Genomic DNA, 21,796 nt, shown 5'->3' with positions numbered 1-21,796 from the left:
GGTTGGTTTGATTCTATGCGGGTCGGTTATTTTGGATACGTTTAAGTTTGATTGGGATAATTTACATTGGATTAGGTTGCGTTGTTTTGGGTTAGGTTGGGTTAGGTTATGTTTAACCTAAACTAACCTAACCTAGGGGCTCTGCGTAATCATCTTTATTTTCCATGACAACTGCGGAAATCCCGTCATGCATCTCGCGCACCGATGAAAACGAATTAGCGAAGACACGTTCCAAGTTTTATTTAATCATCATCTTGTCTCCACCCGAAAGGGTTTATTAACAAGTGTGATTTACTCTTCTCACTTTCTTGTCTGTCGCTTCAAACTTCGTATTCTCAATGTGCGTGGTTAGATTCTCGGTTTAGATAGTTAATATTGAACCTGTTTTCGACCACTCGTATTCCTGTGTCAAATAAGAGAAACGCCAACTACTCCGTTCACTAACGGTCACACTGCGTGCATAGCGTTCTGGCTGCACTGAATTTTACCAGTTATTTTGTATGGAGGTAGAACTTGATTTCTTACATTACAGGAAGAACACAGATTGCGGGTATCTGAGAAAATAATGCTTAGCAGAATATGTGGACCCAAGGGAGAAAAAGTAGCAGATGAATAAAGAAAATTACATAATGAAGACCTTCATAAAATATACTCCTCAGAAAACAATATTCGAGTAAACCAACGAACCTGAGGCGATGGCATGCATGGGAAATGCACACGTCTCGTCGGGAAATATGGTGGGAAGAGGCCACTTTACGAGACATATGCAAATCTTAACTTTACACTGTTACCTATGTACACAAGAGCATACTATTAAAAGGTATATTTAAGGGTATAGGAAACAACGATGTGTGCTTGATTATTCTGGCCCATAACAGTAGCGAGATCTTGCCGTAGTTGTGCTCCTGAAATACGCCCTGTGTAGTGAAAACAAGTAAACCTACTAGGCCTACTTCTATTGCCCAAGAGCAGACTGTTAAGAATGGGAACAAAATTCCCAAGCGCACACTTTTATGGTATATTCTAAGCATATTAACCTAATTACATTTCATTTTTATTATTAATTTATAAGTGATTAGCAGGTTAGTTAGTGACTTCGTTCGTTCGTTCGGCCGACTACCTTCCATCTAGATTGTAGAACGACAGCCAGGATTTCAACGAGATGTGTAAATCTACGTCGGTCCGCCGCCAGACGCCTGGTAGAGCCCGACTAAATTAAGACGCGCGATCTGATAAGTGGCACAGCGCTCTGGATCATTACCCGTCGCCAGTTTCGTAATCAAGAGCTCCGCAGTTCGTATCCCACGGCCAGTTGGCATATTGTAATACTTCTCAAAGTATGTGGGCTTTCTGCGAATAACGCACCATTCACTGAATCCTTTTAAGTTAATGTATCCCAAAATATAACAGCTAACTTACATTACCGGAGCGCCAACTTAACATTTTCCCTTCACTACAAACCAAAGAAATATACAGCAGGCCGTTAAGAAGATGGCTGTGGAGTTGCAAAACATTTACTTTAATACGAGGTCTGACAAACATAACCGGACTGATTCTCTTATAAAGGCAATGGTGTCACAAATATTTTGTGCGTATGATCACCTTCAACGCGGCTTCTAGCCCGTTTCTGACATGCCTGTGTTCGTTACTATAAATTACGGGCCTCTTCCGAAACCCCTTAATATAGGCATCTGAATGTCACTAACTGTTTTCAAGTGAGTCTCTTAGAGAATAGAGACAATTACGTAATGTCGAACAGTCACAATTTTAACTTATCCTCATTCTGTTATGCTGCTTAAATTAAGAAGGATTTGATGTCGGGACATGTAGCACGTATAGGAAAAAGAAATTTATACAGATTTCTGGTCAGAAATTCTCAAGTAAAAAGTTACAGAGGCGTTTATTCTAAAGAAATATGAAATTTAGCCCTTGGGTTCCATAAAAGCAAAATAGCTCTGAACCTAACGCGTATAATTAATCAGAATCATAACAGAACTACAAGATATGGGGTCCGCAGTGGCCACGCGGTCTGAGGCGTGGACCCTGTGCCGCTTGGTCGCTGGGACCGTGGGTTCGAATCCCACTCAAGGCATGGATGTTTGTCCGCGTTTTTCTGTCCTGTGTACAGGTAGAGGCCTTGCGACGGGCTGATCCCTCGTCCAAGGTGTCCTACCGAATGTCTATAGATCAACCCAACGAAAAGTTGGGACCCGTAGTGCTCAGGAACTTGAAGAACGGGTCGTCCAAGTAAGTACTACAACATATATGTGTGTGGGCCCTTTGTAAACGAAGAATCACATTCACTAGTGACGAAAGGCCACTACAACTGCAACATTTTACTACAAAATGCAACAGTACCATATTATTATTATTGTTGTTAAACATTAGAACAACGGTGCGATTGTCGAGGGGATTTAATAATAACGCATTTCCGCAACACAAGCTTCTACACCGGAATTCGCCACTGACATTCACCCTTTCATACGGACTCGTCGGATGCCCGATTATAAATGAACTTGACGGAAATTTATCACAAACGCTGCTAACTTGCTACTGCAAACAATTTCACATATTACTCAAAAAATATGAGAAACAAAATCAGCCACTAAACACATTAAACACTGCTCTCGCTTGATAATCTTTCAACACACGGACATTCCAAAGTTGTTTTTCACATCGCATCACGAAGATATTATTTGCACTGTCATCCCAGATAGCTGTTAGACAACAATCTCTCCAAACAATTTCCTTACATAAAGGATGCACTAATTTGAATCGACGAGTTACAACAATGTGAGCGCTGTATCATTTTTGCACAATTATAGCCTTTTCGTACCGCCTACTAAAAAAAAGCGACCGACGGACATGCAGATATAGAACGGCCCATAACGACTTCTTAGCTCACGTCAGAACGTGAAGAACACCTAACAATTCAATCACGACAGATTTGATTTTTGTGATGAAAATTACAAAAAGGGTTTGGGCCTCACAAAACACATCCCTGCCCTACAATAATGGATGCTTAGTTGCTGCTTAGGAAACATAGCCCATTAATTGTGCCACTGAATTTCGCAGGAAATGACTGCAACTGTCAACAACCATTCAGAGCAAGTGACATAAACTTTGCTTGCTCAGTTCATTATTGGTGGTTGGCAGCCAAGCGAAACCAAGGTTGTCCATCAAGGAAATCTATTCCAGACACACACTCGGACGGAAACTTCGTAATGAAGACCGATTTCTACACAGGTAAACCAGAGCGCCTTTTGTACGATCTGGGACAATTCATTCAGTACTGTGACTGGCTACGGGCTGGAAGTCCTGGTTTCAATTCCCGGCAAGGACTAGGAATTTTCTCTTCGCCAACAAGCCCGCATTGACTCTTGGGCCTACCTAGCATCCAAACCAATGGGTACCGGGGGTACATGTAAATCGACCGAAGTGTGTGTTTTTGGAAGAAAACTGGATGAAGTCCGATTCAAAACTTAATGTAAATTTGGGATTATTAAAGACTTACACCGGTCAATATATACTTCCCAGCTAATTTCAATCTAAACGCTCAATACGAAGTCTAATCTAAATTAGCCGAGAAGTTTCAAAGAAGCAACATGGAGCCGGACAAAATTATGATTTCGTTTAATGTACCTCATGCATACCAACACTAAAAAACTGTATTTGATATGTATCAGCGAACAAGCTTTAAATTCCAATGTGGTGAGAGAATTTTAATTAAATCAGTTCTTAGAATGTTAATCACCCATTAATTGCATGTCCGTCCGCAGGTAACAGCTACCAAACTACAAGGACAATTCAAACGTTGACTTGTCATTTCTTTCAGTTCTTGTGTGTTTGTCAAATTATGCACTACTTTATTTGAAGACGTAAATGAACTTTACCTTGACTCAGATTTTACCCAGCTTCAGCTGCCGAAACACCCACTTCTTTTCCTAATTAGCGACATTTCTCATTCAATGTTATGTAAAGTAATAAGTTGATGTAATGTCGTTAAAGGCCAAGAAACGAAAATGCCACATCACGAGTGTCCTTCGGGCAGCAGGTGTCTCTTTAGTAGTTGAGTCACACGGCTTATAATGGAAGCCAGTTCCTTATTTTAATTTTACACTTAGTTTTAAGGACCGCTGATCCACTCCACAAGAGACGCATATGTGCTCCCACTTAACTTCGAGGAATTAAACGTTTATGACCACTGCTTACATATAAAAGAACGCTGCTTCAGCACATAATGAACAGTTGAATGCACACGCATAAAGTTAAGGATACAGCAAAAAGGCCAAGCACGAGTTGGAAACTTCTGCTTTGTTTCTTTCTTATTTGTCGTTTAATGTTGTGTTTATCGCCGATCAAATTCCTTGATATCAACATATGTCACGGTTTACATCACAGAATAATAAATGCGACTTCATGAACAGTTAAAATGTAAAATGTGTTGTGTAATCAAATTTAAGGGAATTATTTTTTCAGAAAAGAAGCTTTTTCCTACAAAATCCATTATTTTTATATTCGTAGATGATATTTTATAAAACTATTCTTCAGGAGATAATTTCCAAGCAAAATATTCCCAATGAGGAAGTTTTAAGTTTTCACAGATATAATAAAGGAAGAACACTCATATTCGATCGATCAGACCTAATCAACATTTCTAAAGCTTCTACACCCTGCAGATAAACTGTAAAATAAAACAGGATACGTCTACCAAACAAGACAGTCCAGCCGGCAGACATTCCGTGATGCAGTGTTTATTTTTAACCATATCGATTATTTATTCTTAGGATGGCTTCAAGAGTGGTCGTGGGGTGATTTTGAAAACAGAATCACTGTGTGTGAAGGACCCGACCGCGTTGTGGGGTTTACGACGGCCCAAAATTGGGAACGGGTCGTGACGCACAGTCAAGTGGTAATACAACACAGCCACAGTGCGACAGGATCACCTGCCAGATGCACAAATGCGGTTATTATTATTATTATTATTATTATTATTATTATTAGTGTTCTGTCTGAGGACAGGTCCATATGAACAGGATCCTTGCATCCTTTTCTCGGACTGGGACCTGTTCATATACGTTCTTGGCAGATGATCCAGAAGTGGTTTTCCATTGCCTTCTTCTGTGTGTGAATGGAGTAATTGTTGGGATGCCACGGAGGAAAACTTCGTGTTGCCTAGACCACGGCCTTGCCCAACACAAGTTATAAATTCGGGTACCGCCGGGAATCGAACCCGAGACCTACGATAACTGCGGTAACCTACGATAATTTGATTGGCACAGAACTTATTCTGGCCACAACACCGAACACAATTCGGGGTAAAGTAATAATAAATAATGTCAGAATTAACGTGAACACGTCAAAATTCCACGAATAAATTATTAACAGACTTAACGCGACTGATTGGCAGAGAAGATTTTATTGATTGTACTCGCCGCGAAAGTCTCAAATCCTATAATAATACTAATATTTGCTACAGAAATCAGTCCACACCCACCCTGTCTTTTAAGATCCTTCCACATATTGTCCTCCCACCTTCGCACGTCTACTTCTACCCTCGTGATCACTTCAATTGACTGCTGCGCTACACGCCACATTGCTTTCCAGTTTAAATCTTTGTAATATGGCGACGAATAACTTTCCCATTTTACTCCCATGACATTTAGATTCCATGTTCCCTTCTGAATGTTTGTGCCCCCATAATCCAAAAGTTGGCATATTTTCGGTCGTAATTAGACATTCTTTTACAGTTGCGAATAAAATCATAATCTGGTAACAAAATGCATCAGTTTGTGTGGTGTTGGAGTAAGTAAACACAGACGTTCGCGTGCAAGCGAAACACGCCCAGAAATGTGGTCACAATATCGTCAAGTCACTCTGACCATTCTTATTTAAAGCACTGAACTTGAAAATGCTGTGTTGTACTGAAGACCCTTGTTAAAATTAATAATTCCCCCCACCTCTATCCTCCCGCCAACAAAGACAACCAAACTTGTTCTTCTCGAATTTAGCGCAACGCCTCTTCAATTAATCGTTATTATAATTAACTACTCTAACCACAGAATTCGTTCTGGAGTATAAATTGAGCAATTACCACGAAATCTCCTACATTCACGGGAACCTAAATTCATCAACTCTTTCACAAACGCTCTTCCCCTTACCAGGGGAATCCACTTCACATATTCACATCCTATTCATCCTAAATCCACTTTAATATTACCCCTCATCTTTACCTAGTTCTTCGAAGTGGAATCTTCCCTTCACATTTGTTGTCCAAAAATTCTGTAAATTACGTGTTTCTAATTTGCCTATTTCCCGACTATTTCAAATTCCATGATAATCAGCACATGAATATTGAACGATTAACCATTTGAAGCTTTCGTTCCTCTACGTAATATTTAAAACTTCGGTTCACAGCTCAAATAAAACATTTCGTCAATTAAATATTAATTGGTTAATGCCGCTTAATGAAATAATCACTCTTTGTTCCGGAAATCATACGAAACCCACACATACAATCTGTGGGCAAAATCTTGAGTTACTGTTTGTTGAAGCAGGTGGTACATATAGTTACCACTGGGCTTTGAAGGTTCAACAGAAATGTGCTGACCGCAGTAGCGGCGACGCGGTTTCAAAGGCGCGAACTGTCCTGCCGTGGGTTCGTATATCTTTCGGAGATTGACACTGTTATCTGCGTTTTCGTTTTTCTAAACAAAGGCATTTCATAATAGGCCGACCCTCCTAATGCCAGAATCTATGGACACACTGCTTCTGAACGAATTCTCTCAATCAGATCAGGCCAAAGGGCTCAACATGCAAAAACTGAAACAAGAACACGTTATATAACTCCTCATGACGTAGTTCTTATTTAATTATACAATTAGCTTCCTGTAGGTAAATTGTTAAGTCTGTCTAGTGCTGCGTAAGGCCGTCTTGTTTGCTGACTTACAACGGACAGCGAAAAAATGAATTACAATGTCGGGGCCATCTGTGTCTAGGAAGTTGGGCAGTCATGATTCATCACCCCCATCAATCGTGATCTATGAGAGGTGAAAAAGTGAAGCTGCGTAAACCGAGTCCTACCTGTACTTGCCTCGTCTCCCGCATTCTAAACATGTCCAGCACGACACATCGTAATCGTTTTCGCTACTCAGAACTACACCGGGTGACCTAACACTCGCTACTATGTCTTATCCTAAATTGATCATCTGCGTCATACTTCTTAAACCCTAAAATTCTGCGTGCTATTTGTTTGGAAGCAATTTAATGTACTTTTTCCAGCACAATTAAGGACCAGTTTCACACGAATTGGCAAAATTACTGTTACGTATATCCCGGTCGTCTGCGTCTAAAAATAGACGGAATGATTGCAGTAATTGAATGGAACAATAAATACTATATATCTTGTTTTTACATCATTTAATTTGTTGGGTATTTCAAACACGTTATGGCAAAGGCAAATTGTGAAGTGTTTTTGCGACTTCCAAGTCCTTTCTCCCCTCCAATGTAATTGAAAAGAACAGTACGACAGGACCTGTGTATAACTTACTTGCAGAAGGGCGATAACGAGTCTTGTATCGCCGCTGTGAACTGAGATGGTGCTGATGGTGGTAGTGGGGGCACGGGGCTGCTGCACCGCCTCTGTGGACTTTTCCTCCACATCCATGATCATCAGCACTCCACTAATTGTTAAGCACTGTCACACTTTAGGCATGCTCCGTCATACACAACCACACAAGTCAGCGACTCAACCCACACTGAGCGTGGCAGTTCCTCGTGCACACTGCTACGTGGCGCCACTCTCAACAGCGCCAAAGTTAAGCGAAAGCGAATTGCGTAATACGATACTATGTTTACAATATGAGCTTCTCCTACAGTGGAACCTAATTAATGGCTAGTGACAACAAGGAAGGAGGGGTGGGGCGAGGTCATGAGGGTAAATTCTAACAAACTTGAAGTTGAATAATTAATCCTCTTTCTGACGTCATAGTCCAGAAATGAATGCATATGTCAGACCCCATTCTCCAATAAAAGGCAGCATGCTGAATTTCGAGCACTTGTGAATTTGTTACAACTTCTAGGTTAAATTTACACATGGTTACTGACCGATTCACTTTATGATGGCTTCTGCTTCAAGCACAGCTTTCGCCAAGTTGTGGCACATCGGCCTTGAAACAAGCAAAAGTGAATGTAATTAATAATGTTTCAATCAAAGCTAAAATCAAAATCCTCTGCAAAATGAAGTGCATCTATGCCCCACTAACTTCTGTCGAATTGAACCAAGGACTTTGGGCCCGGTTACATCATCCGACGATTTACTCGAAACTGCATCGCCATGTATTTAGATTAGATTGGAAGAAAATAATCAGGGGGTGGAGCGTAGCGTTGTTTTATTTAAGACCGACTATCGGCAATTATAATATAAATTACATATGTTTTTCTGACAGTTTTCTTCAGGGCCTTGGCGATCTCTTATCAGATTCACGTGATTTCGCTTTGAGAACTATTTGTGCGTTGGCAGATTCTTCAATCAATTGCTCCTTGACGTAAACTTTAAGTTACCTTCTGCCCGTCGCATGTCGGGTATTTCGTGTTTATGTTTCCTAATTAAAGTCAAAACTACTCTTTCAGTGTATAACGGTGTTTACATAATTCTGATCCAAAGAGAGCTGAAAGCAAACCATTTTAAATCTGTCCAATATTTCTGCAGAATGTATTGCCACAAAATACAAATGTGTTATACTTAGTTGACCAAAGGCAAATGATCAATTTCCTACATCAGTCTTACCACAATATAAAAGTAAAATGAAACAGGAGCACAGGACCAATTTGGAAGGAACAGAAGAGGCAATACAATGGGAAAAATGTGTCCTTAAAGGAGCATAACTGATGTTAAGCACTCAGAGTATCCACTTTCAAAGTGTATTCTTTGCAATTCTGTAACCCTCATTGGGCTTCATGTTCATTCATTTGGAATCATAAGTTATTTTTAGAACTTTCTGCAGTAACGTGTAATTTTTCTGTTTCCCTCAGTCACTCTGCAAAAATTTTGAGATAATTCATTACTGCAGTCATTTTGTGGACATTAAACAAAGTTCGGAAAAATTTAGTGATAAATAAAATGAAAATTCTGACCCATATATTAAAAAAATACCAGTAACAGTGTAAAGCAGTTGCCTGTGGAATAAAAAATAATTTAAAAGCAAGAAAATTTTGATCATGAAGCCACAACTAAGATGAAAAGAGCAGCAGGCACCTGACCATTTTTGAACATCTATCAATAAGTAACGTTGTTTTGAATTTAGTGTCAAATTTGTGGTTATTACATGCATAAAACAAAACACAAGATATTCTGTGCAAATACAAGTAGACAATCTGTTAGTTTCATTCTTCCTTCTTTACTTCTATTTAAAATCATTAATAAAATACTGGGTGCAGGAATAATAAGATAAAATTGTAAAAAATATTTTATTGTATAAACAACATATAATTAACAATACATTAATATGCTACCATTCCATGCATTCGGACAAAACAACACAAAGGCAGTGTGTATTAGCTTGATGAACAAGTAAAGATGACCCATACACACGAATAAATTTTGTTATGCATAGTTTGCGAAGCATATTATGTTATAAAATCACATTTAACACGGTCTATTCCAGTTCCTGTTTTGTTCACAGGTTTCATGTTGTCTACAGTTTTCTATTTTTAAACTGCTATTTTATAGAATTTACAGACCATTCAATAAATATATCTGAATGTAAATACATTGTAATGAAATTAGAATCTCAACACTCATCAGGTCGAAAATTAGCTCAGTGAAGTTCAAACAGATATAGTTTAGGACATATTTCAGCATTTCGGTGTCTGAAAATGTAACGATAAAAAGCGGCGGGATTCTAAAAATATTATCATTGACATTTCATCTACCACTAACTGAAATTAATATGATTATAAAGATTACTGAAAATCTATATTGAAAAAAACAGACGAATGCAAATTAATTGGTTCATAACATGAGATTTGAGGTTCTCGAGACAGTGAAAACATTAACAGTGGCTTTTTGGGTAGCCTTGTACATGCTTACCAACGTCGCAGAGCAACCTATCACCTCCATCTAAAGGGCAGGCAACGCCTTCCTCCGCGACGTTGTTAAGCAACTAGAATTCTGCACGGCATAATAACCCAGAAGACGACAATTAACACTTTGAGATTAAATTGTGATTCTGATCACTGAAATGTAAAAGATCAACAGTTTTAATTCTCACTTGGACTCAAACACAACTAAGAGTCAGGAAACAGAAAACCCAAAATATGCAATACAGCAGTTAGTTCGTTTCAAAATTTGAACTAAAACTGTCCTGTGTTAGAGGATGTCCAGATTACCACATGAACAATATTATATGATGTAGTTTGTGTAGTTAGGCCTTCTTTGCTTGTGGTTAATTGTAGAATATTAGCTACTATATAAACTATTATACTCCAACATATGAGCACTAAAAACAAAGCAACTTAACAAATAAACAAATCTTTGTCATAATAAATATCCAACTACTTAATAATGGTACTGTAAATGGCACTCAGAAACATCCAAATCCTTAAATGCTAGCAATCTCATAAATAAACCAATATATAAATTAACAATTTAAAATGTGAGTTTTAACTTACTATTTAATGGAAACATGTCTCGTAATGAGTCTGTTACATGACAAAATTCTATATCCAACTGTGGGGCATCGTTATCTGTAAACTGACTGAATGCTTCCAGTTCCCAGGTAATATAATTTATAAGTGTTAATTATATGTGTTACATGGTCTTGATATATGAAGACATATCTGGTTCTAAGCTATATGGCATCACTTATGTGCATAGATCATGTAATAATCTGCATGAAGTAGAACGTCAGATATTAAAAACTCCATCGGAAATTTCAGTCTCGTGTTTATCCGCTGTAGACCTGATATACTGCAAAAGTGACAATCTAACATTTTAAGTGCAAAAGAAGTGCCATATTTATTTAAAAATTTAAATTATTTTCAAATAAAATATCATGCGAGGTACAAAACATATTTTATAATAAATGAAGCGCTGTAACCTGTAATCTCTCACATATGAAACAGCCGACTGAATAAACTGAATTTTCTGCTCCTATAAATTAATATCTTGAAAATAAATAAACGTCCTTATTCCCAGTATATTTAATGAAAATACAAGTATTTTAAAGTGAGGATGGACATTACGAAGTTAAGATGTGACGTTTCTGAAGGCATTCTGTTTGTCAAACTTGGTCCTCTTTCTTGGCTATTACACAGGCAAGTCAGGTATGTTTCACATTTTATAGTTAGAATATATATATATATATATATATATATGAGATAATATTTTTCATTATCACTACTTTATTGAGTCATCGTTTTCACTAAACATTATTCAGTTATGTAACTTATTCTTAATTGGAGCAAAGAATGATTTGTGTTCGAATATCATTAATGTATGTCACACGTAGACAAACAAAACATTAAAAAGAAATGCACAATTTACACGGAAGAAATAATCTTCCAAATGCAAGATAATCTGCTATATCTTTCAGAGCAACAAAATTCAGTGAAGTCGTCATGGGCAATAAGCCACATTAGGTGGTTGCAAAAACTCACGTTGTGAGAACCGTCTCAGTCCTCAACATCAGCAATCTGATGTCTGCGAATCCACAGACATCAGATCCCTCATGATGAGGACAGAGACTGTTCTCGTAATGCCAGTTTTTCTGTGACCGCCTGACACAGCTGATTGCTGAAGAGGACCTCGTTAAAATGTAAACATTAGTGGTTTTGATTCTCGACGCAATTCGTTATGACACAAAAATTATCTCAGTTCTTTTGTGAGACTAAAATCACAAAATGGGCAGAAAGTGCCCACTCATGTCTTGCTAATGAATTATGATCATTTATTATTAGTGACAGAACATTTTGGTTACTGTATCATTAAATAAGCAGTGTTGCCAACACAGTAGGCATAACCTGCAACCTGACTAAAATGTCAGTACTGCAGCCCTTTGAATTGGGTGAACTTTCAACTTTTTCAAACTTAACTATTAATGACAAAGTACGTACTGGGCAGGAGGAGAAGCACGACACATCCAACTACTTATATTCTGCATTCAGAAATGTTCTTATTTGTTATATTCTCATAATTTGGAGGCTGTGTGATTTCTTTATTTCTGTGTATAAAATGTATTAGGCAAAGACTTCTAAATATTCTGTCCATACGTGATTGCTCAAATCTGAGTGGTCCTGTTAGTGAGACTTAAACACGCCAAGATGGCCTAAATGGATAAATACAACAGAAAATAATGTTCAAATATAATGCACTGTGAGTAAAATCTGTCGACCAACACAAACACTGGACAGATCAGTATTAAAATCTGCATGTTCTGTAATTTCATGAGATTTGCCCCAAGAATCGCGTGTATATTTAAAATACAGGCATCTGACACATCCTTATATTCTGTAACTCACGGACTATCGCAAATCTAGAACGAAATAAGGAACAATAACCTGTTAGATGTTACAAATGTGAATCAGATGCAATAAACAACCTCTATCAAAGGTAGTTTTCCTGTTTTAAAGAAAGCTCATAATTTATATAACAAACACAAGATCACTAGAAAGGGCAGGAGACACGATGATGCTATTGTGGCCTTAGTCAGGGAAGTTTTTGTATGTAATTACTTTTATATCTTTTTTGAGCAGTAACTAAGCACCAGCTGGTGAGTTTTAGCTATGAGCCATGCAGCCATCAAAGAATTCCCTTCACAGCATGTCTTGTTATATGCTGATGATAGCAGTGCCTTGAGTCACCTTGAGCCCTGTCATCAGACTGCCTTACCTCTTTCAGTTGACCGAGTAGCTGATCGTCGAGGTCCGAGGGGCTCGCGGTGTCATTCGAGGTTTTCGGCTTGTCTTCGTCACGCTGTCCTCCAACTCCTCCACTTTGTACCCGTTCAGTTGTCAGCGTAAATGACGTCACTCCTAATGTATCTCCGTGAGATAATTTCAGACGAGTTGTCTCCGTGACTTCGTGAATTACAACATCTGTTGTAACCTGACAGGCAATGAAAATGACGTAAAGTGAATAAAAGTTTCACGTCCCAATCTTCAGCGGCCAGTTTAATTGTGATGGTATTTGCATTTAAATGTGCACAACTAGAATCTGCCATCTTTCTTTAATCCCTTTTGAGCCATATTTTGTATAAACACATGTAGACACACAAAATCAGCATGCACATAAATTTAGTGTGATGTTATATTGTGTGTTTTACATACAAGAAGCATAAAATACCATTAAATATTTCAGGTTTTTAAAGTGATTCAATGTCATTGTATACCATGTGCTTCTACACATCGCCAACCCTCCAAAACAGGATCAACATGCAAACTTTTGTTTCCCAAATAAAACACCATGTGCCATAAAATATCGAATCATACATAAGTCTGATTAACTTTCGCCAATCAAACCCCACATAATTTTGGTTTCAACATGTAATCTATTTCTTGAGGATCATTGTACCCTTCTAGGCCTGAAACACCGAAGCCCTCATCTGCTCTGCCGTACCACAAGGCTACGTGCCAATATCAGTAAACTCACCTCTGTAACCGTTCTTACGACGGCTCTCTCCGCCTCGCTCTGGGAGGAAGGTTGATCACTGCTTGCGTCTTCCTTCTGACGCTTCTCTTGGCCGCTGTCATCCGTCCCCCCGTCGGACTGGCGGTCTACTTCCCACCACGGAGATGCGCCACCACATTCTGATGCCGTGTGGAATGACGACGATCTCGAAGGTGGTGTGCACGTGCACTCAGAAGCCGTGACGAAATCGTCGTCGGACTTACTGTCGTCTGCAGAAGCAGTCTTCGAATGAGTCTTCAGGCTGGAGTACCATTCCTGCGGATATACGACGACGCTCAATGTCAATTCTACGAAACAAGTGACATATGATTTTTAATTATTGTGCTACAAAGAAGGTAATTTTTGTAATGCTCATGATTAAGGAAATGCTTTGAACGATCGTGATTTTAAAGAATAAACACAAAACTTCCACATACACGTTTCCTTATGAGCAATAAACCCTGTTTTCCAGTTTCGCGGGGAAAAAAGAAACAAGGTTCCCGTGTACGGACCTCAGGCGTGGTGGCCGCTGTGCCATCCAGGATCCGCTTGATGTTGGAGCCGTGCTGCGCGCCACACAGGGACGCGTCTAGTTGCTCCGCCAGACCCGTCACCTCGGACAGCTTATCGGAAATCGCCTCCACAGCCGTCGCATTGCCTCCACCGTCTACTGACCTGCAACGGAGAGCCCTCTCGTTACACCTCATGAAACAAATCGTACTTTAGCAATCAATTCTGTGTGTCTGTATCACTTCGCGCTTCTAATCCAATTCCTCTTCCTCTATGCCGACAAATAACTTAGTAACGAGGCAGAATTCAATAATTCTCCTTTAAACAGTTTAAATTCTGAACCTCTGTCCGCATATTAGAGGTGAAATACTGACATAACACTCTATTTGAACCTGTACATTCAATCCGTACAATTGACATTTAAAATAAGTCACACAATCGTATAATTTTTAACGTTATACTTTAACTGAAGCGAAAGTTATTTTCTTTCAGAATTTGTTAACACGCTTCTTAAGAAGTTTAGAAACTTCTTCATGTAATTTTGTTTACACTGTGAACAAGGGCACAGAAACAATGAAGAAGGTTCTTATAGCAGGGCACAGCCATAAGAATGTGAAATATATTAAGTAAATAAATGCAAATAAGAAACTTTATTGTCTGTTTGCTTTCTCGTATGTAACGTCTTTGAATTTCTTAACGCCTTGTCGGACTCTCGGCGATTATGATAAGCATATCCAGAAGTGCATTTTAATTTAGATAATTTATCTTGACCAGAAATTGTTTTATCATTGTCGAGTCCCTGCAAATGGAACTTTCGTTTACTGCCAGACTGGATGTGAAAATTGGTTTCTTAAAGAGACTGAAGGTGTTTGGGAAGAACACAAAAACAAACAATGCTTTTATATAAACTATTATTTTAAGTATGTTCACATTTTACTTTTTGGGCTTTTTCTTTATTTTTCATTTAAGTTCGGTGCTGGCAATGCGCCAGATTTTAAAAGGTCGAATTTGGAAAATATGTGTGGCTCCAAAGTGGATCACTGGTGTTGATGTCTTAAAGCCGAGTCGTCTCCAATGTTGTCAGATGCGTTAACTCACTTAGCGTCATAATATCCATCAGCGACTCCTAAAGCAACGCAGCTAAAATTATAAAAAGAAGTAACGAGGTTGGAAATAGAAACCAATTGCGAAAGTCACAGCAATGTTGCCAACGTAAGGTGGTTGTGGTGTTCGGATTAAATAATACGACAAAACACGTGGTAAAAGAAGTAAACACAATACAACGAGAAAGTTTATAAGCCATAGCACTTTCCAAACAATGCTCTGATTATCTAACAAACAAAAAAAATATGTTTGTAACAGTCTTCGAGAAACTTTGAATCAATACTTATTGTTTATGTAAACATTTCACATGTGTTAAATAGGGCACGTCCAAGTCACCTGTAAAACATTTAAAAAGTTGATTTAATATTGCATTAGGCTACGCTGACATAAAGATCAACTGTTTCAAAATTTACCTTCGGATATAATTTCTTTCTCTAGTTTAAGGAAAATTATGTCTAAAGTGCCTATCATCTTCTGGACTTAAATTTGTGTAGATTAAGTGTTACCATAAAATCGTTCTGTTCGATTTACAACTTCTACTTTCGGCGATGAGCGGCGTCGAATGTTCAGAATTATCCAACTATTCAATCAACATCGTCAAATCGATGGCAATAAATTCGTTTAAATTACTGCAGGACGTAAAGAAATAAAAGTGTAATCGACGTCAAGTATTAAAGCCTCAGGAATTTGTACAGGCGTATTCAGATTTTGAAAATGCTTCATATTTGGGATAACTTAATCGTTTATAAAATTAAACTCTCGGACTAAAAGACAGTTTAATTAAGAAATAGCTCTGTTAAAAGACATGAACAATGTCATGTAATTTAATGTGTTTTAGATGCCTGATAATTTAAAGCGAAACATATCCAGTTTTTACCTGTTAACAAATCGCTTTCATCATACGATTTACTATGAGCAAATTTCAACAAATATATACGGACATAAACAACAAACTAGTTTTTTGTTCTTTGTACTTATAATACATATTGTAATAATACATTATTTGGTTGACGATTTATGCCATGTAATATAACAGTACACAAATAGTTCGTAGTTGTGGAGAGGGTAAAAATGTAGGGGAGGAATTAACGGAGCGGCAGATAAGCAGGTGCAGGTGCATGCACAGGCAAAGTCGTTTGATTTCATTTTATAACCGTTGCGTTAATGTGAAAAGCCTCGGTCTGAATCAACAGCGGCTGATGTCCTCTTCAACTTACATTATTCCGCGGCGTCTCCTTCCTATCCGCTTTGCTCCATCTCCTGCACTGCGACTGGGCAGTCCGTCTTGTTGCGTCGGTCGCACGGCAGAGGGAGGCAGTTTATATTAGGATTGTATCTTTCCTTCCTTCACATTGGAGGCTTTTGCCAGGGTCGGTGCCAAGTCTGTCCAGAAAGGACGCATTCCGACGTTTCTCAGAGTTCTCTCCCTTGCACAGTTTCTTCGCCTCCTTGCCGGGTCCAGAGTTTACGAAATCCAAAACACTGCCTACCCGGCTTACAGGTTATGTACTGCTAAGAAAATATTCTGTGTCTGAAGTAGTTTACTTGTTCACAAGGCAGGGGAGAAAGCCAGTAAACTGACTGACTAAGAGACGGACGACTGGCGTTTCATTCTCCGACAAAGGCAGAATTTTCGTGATGCTGCTATTCCGAATTTTGGACTCGTTAGTAGATGCCAACGTTTGGGAGAAACATGCTGTCTCTATCTGCAGGGCCGAAGCCTTAGACGCCGAAACCCAGAAGAACAGCATCATCATCCTTACGGCCGTGAAAACTTCAAATCTCGCAGCATGTCTGTTCTTCATCACGACAAAACAGGCTCTGAGACGCGGCGTTCACTGGGTACTGACGGCTGTATCCCCTTTCCGGGACATACAGAAAGACGGCCCCAGAGCCGGCGTAGCTCAGTCAGTATAGTGACTGGCTACGGACTGGGCGACCGGGGTTCGTTCCCCGACGGTGGCAGAGGATTTATCCTGTAGCCTCTGGGTCCAGACCGGCTCTGGGGCACACCCAGCCTCCTCTACAATGGGTACCGGGGTCCTTTCCCGGGGGTAAAGCCGGCCGGGGCGTGATGCCGACCACTCACCCCCATCTAGTGCCGAGGTCAAGAATGAGTATGAGCTATACCTCCTCTCCCCCTAAGCGCCTACATGGCGTATAGTGGGACAGCTTTGCCTTACTTTACTTTACAGAAATACAACCCAAGTATAATAAATCAATTTTGGTCTACTAACGAAACGTTTTGGCGCTTTGCCAACTACAAACATTATTTAACATTGAATGACAAATGGTTTTACGTCTACATAGGCCTATGCTTAGTCTAAAATCATTCACATGCTTGAGAAACCATTCAACAGAATCCTGAGGCTCAGCAGTCGGGCAGGCGTCTTTAAGCCTCTCATATCTCAGTGACGTGAGGATCTGGTAACTGTAAAAAGGCTACATATATTTTCCAGCCAATCAATCCGAGTTCAAGTTATACCCCATCGGGACACTGTAGCTGCTTTCGTTCACTCAATCAACCCAACTTACACTTGCTCAGGACACAGCGGTTCCCTCAGACGTGTCCGCAGCAGCCTCCCCAGTCGCACCATGCGGCCCACTTCCAACAGCAGGCGCTCCCTGCTGCTCAGGAATTTGTGAAGCCTAGAGCCATGGGACAGTGCCTTCACAGACTCTGTCAACTCTTGCAGCTGGTTGCAGTGCTGCCACCAAAACACAACATACACAGTCCACACTGCAACGTTAAATTTGTGAACCAAACAGGTCTAACAAAAGATGATGCACCAGTAGTGCGTTAATGAGTGTAAGTTACCTAACTTCTTAAATATCTGAAATAATGTGCTACAGCAGGAGTTCTCAAACTTTTCCAGACATGGGACTGCCTTCACCCTTGTCTATTCACTTGTGGGCGACAAGATTATAAACGAGATAATTTTATTTATTAAACATGCTACTGAACTAGGCCTGCTATTGTAAACAAGTTCAGATAGGCCATTCACTCAGTCATTTTCTTTAACAAAGTCAGTCTCTAGCAAGATACTTGGCAATGCTTTCACATGAGTGATAGCACAATATCAAATTTAATTTCTGTTAGGATGGGATTCATTTGCTTCCCGCACCGCCACGGTGGTCTAGTGGTTAATACGCTGGGCTTGTAATACTGGGGCGTTAAATGTTGCGGTCCCGATGGAACCCATGTACTGATGGGTCGTGAATCCTGTTAACCACCAATGCACACCATGCTGAATGGTGTGTACTGGATAAGAAAAAAAAATTGCTTCCCAACAAGTGTTCATCAGTAAAATGTGTCTTACTTCTTGAATTCATATTCTACATTAAGCTGAACAATTGCTCACAATAATAGTTAGGCTACTACCAATAATAAAAACATTAATAAAACAAGTTTCCTGATATAAGATAACTATTTCTCATCAAACAAAGACACAATGTCACACTAAATGTACACAGACTGTGCAAACAACATCGGTAGGTCACAGATTGAGAACTCTTAGTACCTCTTCAACACTGCGATGGAAGACGGCAGAGACCCGCAAGCGCGTCATTTGCTCTTGTCCCACCATCTGCAGCCTCTTCCAAGAATGCCAGAGGTTCTGAGACAGCTCACTGTTGCCATCAGTAGGCAGCTTGCAGGACTGCCGCAATGCCAGGGCAGCACTCAGTAGCTGATGGCCGTACTCATATGTACCCTGTGCAGACAGACGAGATGCACTTCCATAACTAATGGTACACTCTTATCTACACCCAGGTCTCACAAGCATTCTCCTCTCTTGTGGTATCCTGATAAAAATTTTGTACACACTTTTCATTATTTTCAAGTAGGCTACATGTACCAGTCATTTTATCCTCCAGCTATCTGGGTTCAGGACCCAAAACTTATTAAAAATTTAATTAAACCAGATCTGCAAGACCAGCCTGGAATATCCCATTCATTCCTCTTTTGTCCATGAGACTGTTTTAACATAACATAAATTGACATAATCCAAAATATAAAACAAACACTTCAGATTTCTAAGAAGATAACACATTGTGATGCAGGAAACAAAGGAAATTCAAATTAAAAGTCTCTTTTTCTGGTGTGCTGAGAACAGCTGCAGGATATGTGTGCATTTCCTAATGCAGATTCTCCAAGTCCGCACTCATATGAGATGGGTTACATAGGCCTATTTAACGTTTTGTAATGTATCATTAAATTAATTTTTGCATAGGCATATTGAATCGACAATACTAACACGTCCAGTTTGCAAGCCAATCAGATTATACAGAAAATGACTGCATGTCCCCCCCCCCCTTTTTCTTACTTTTGCACACACTGGAAGCTGAATGCCAGAAGAGGTGTAATGTATTGAATAGATAGCAGTCTCTTACCTTAGCTGTCTCCTGGAAGGACTGGTGTTCCTCCTTTTGAGACTGTATCTCATAAACATTACAACCCACATGCACATGTGACTTCAGCATCACCTACAGAGAAAATAGCAAAGTAACAGGTTTGCACATGCCGTGGCTTTATAATATATCACACTGTTGCTCCCACATCAATTTGACCTGTATCATGAGGGTATATATAACTTTGTTTCATAGTTGTCTATGCTAAAAATTGATAGTTCATGTCTGTTGGTATCTCAGACACTAAGGAAAGTATATTCTGTGCTGAAGTATGTTACTCTGAAACGTTGACATTTACTTAAGAGTTCGTACAATCCAGGAAACTAACACAGACACAAAAGTAAAACTGTACCTGTAGTTAATTTTGTTCAATTGGGATTAAAAGTATATTTGGTTAATGCCATTTGTTGAAGACTTACAACTAAGTTTCTGTTGACAAAACTTCAAAGGTTCCACACCACTAACGTTAAAACCCATCACTTGACACTATCCAAGCAGTTCTACTGACTTCCTATCCTCACAACCCTTTTATCTAAAACTCACACTATCTCCTTCATGCTCCTCCAGCTGTACCACTTTTCCAAAGATCTGCACAACAAGATTCTATATGCAACTCATGTCTCTTCCATCCAAGCAAAATGTTCATCCTGTTCTTACCTCCTAAATTTCAATGTCCTAATAATAGTAGGTAAGCAGCAGGACTTATAAATGGTTGTCATGTAACAAGTGAAATTTTCCAATCTACTTCTCCCTCAAAAATCATAAATAACATTTAACCAACATTTGCACATCAAAGAAATATTATTACACGTGTATGCACGACAGGCAAGATGAAGAAAATGTGCACTTACACATTATTTCCAAACTGCTGATCATGTTTCTTCATATGCGTACAGCATGTCCTGACACAACATACATGAAACATAGTGCGTATTTTTCTCGCTTCCAGTAAATACCCACTGACCTGGAATAAGTCATCAAGCCACTGTACAGCCTGTGCCGCATCCCTCTCGTAGGCCTGAATGTGTGACACCTGTGCCAAGGTCAGTTTGTGCAGTTCTACGCTGTCACAGAAGATGTTCTTCCTGGCTGTCGTGGCATCCAGAAGCTCCAGTACATTAGCAATATCACTCTCGTAGTTCACCTCCACATCCCGACCCAGCGCGTCCTTCACGGGCATAGACAGGATGTCTGCGAGCTTCTCACCTTCTTTCATCGCCTCTCGTCCCAGGAGTTCTGGTATATCACACATTCAGTTGCAATACTGTGTTACTCTTTGATGTTTTAAACACAAACTGCAGCAGTTGCAAGGGAGTGTGAATATTTGTTTAACTTGTTATGGGCTACATATTGTGTGTTTTGTGAAATGCACATAAATTAATCCATAATGGAGAAATGGTATGAGTCCACATGATTCATCTTCAGAACTGCCAAAGGGATCCTGATGAAATTTGATAGTGGATATCTACGTTAAATATTGTCAAGCTACTAAGTTTCAGTTCACATTGATGAAATATCTATATAATACATCAAGCTCAAATTAAACTTAAATTACTAACTTTGCTCAGAATGACTCATAAAATATTGTATAGAACATAAATATGTGTCTGATTGAGATAATAAACTTTCATGTTAAATATGCTTCAATATGGTTGGTATGTAATGAAATACAAGAAAAAATTAATGTAAACTGCTATGTAAGACAAAATGTTATTCGTCTGCAATGTAGCAGAAGTTGTTAATTTGTTTTTCTTCATGATTTTAAAAAGATACATGGTTATATATTTCAAGTAATAACTGATTTCTATAAGTGAACTAAGTTTTGTTGGAAATATTTAAAAAGGTTGTAATTCAACATAAATGTTATAAATGGCCTATTTATTCAAGTCTTAAATTAATATGTCATATGAAATACAAATACAATAAAATATACAAATATAGAAGATTTATGAAAAAATGAAATTCGTCTTATTTCAGAATGACATTTTGTACAAGATATAGTTATAGTAGTGAGGTTACACATTACAATTTAAATTAATTTTAATCATTAATTAGAATCTCTTGAGTATGTCCTTAGATGACACAAGTTGACAGACAGAAATCCTC

The 21,796-nt window shown here is 39.0% G+C and overlaps 1 protein-coding gene across 22 annotated transcripts in view; it reads right to left on the bottom strand.

The window, feature by feature from the left end:
* LOC110827690 (uncharacterized) overlaps positions 1 to 21,796 on the bottom strand; it is a 335,660-nt gene that overhangs the window by 304,665 nt on the left and 9,199 nt on the right. For 20 of the 22 annotated variants that reach the window (XM_087351739.1, XM_087351718.1, XM_087351723.1 and 17 more), the window contains 7 exons: positions 20,655 to 20,926; positions 19,673 to 19,765; positions 18,802 to 18,993; positions 17,816 to 17,988; positions 14,179 to 14,341; positions 13,649 to 13,942; positions 12,890 to 13,105 (listed from right to left, as the gene is read on the bottom strand). In XM_087351739.1, the coding sequence (XP_087207865.1) occupies positions 12,890 to 13,105; positions 13,649 to 13,942; positions 14,179 to 14,341; positions 17,816 to 17,988; positions 18,802 to 18,993; positions 19,673 to 19,765; positions 20,655 to 20,926 (1,403 nt within the window). Of the gene's footprint in view, positions 1 to 7,549; positions 7,734 to 12,889; positions 13,106 to 13,648; positions 13,943 to 14,178; positions 14,342 to 17,815; positions 17,989 to 18,801; positions 18,994 to 19,672; positions 19,766 to 20,654; positions 20,927 to 21,796 lie in introns of those variants that run through there. The other 2 variants (XM_087351729.1, XM_087351730.1) reach the window with 1 other exon arrangement.

This window comes from Zootermopsis nevadensis, unplaced genomic scaffold (assembly GCF_977971745.1).
Source record: "Zootermopsis nevadensis isolate Lab colony 2312 unplaced genomic scaffold, Znev_1.0 Znev_ptg000020l, whole genome shotgun sequence".
In the NCBI taxonomy this organism is placed as follows: Eukaryota; Metazoa; Arthropoda; class Insecta; order Blattodea; family Termopsidae; genus Zootermopsis; species Zootermopsis nevadensis.
The sequence above is the reverse complement of the archived record's forward strand: the minus strand, read 5'-3'. Positions and strand labels throughout refer to the sequence as shown.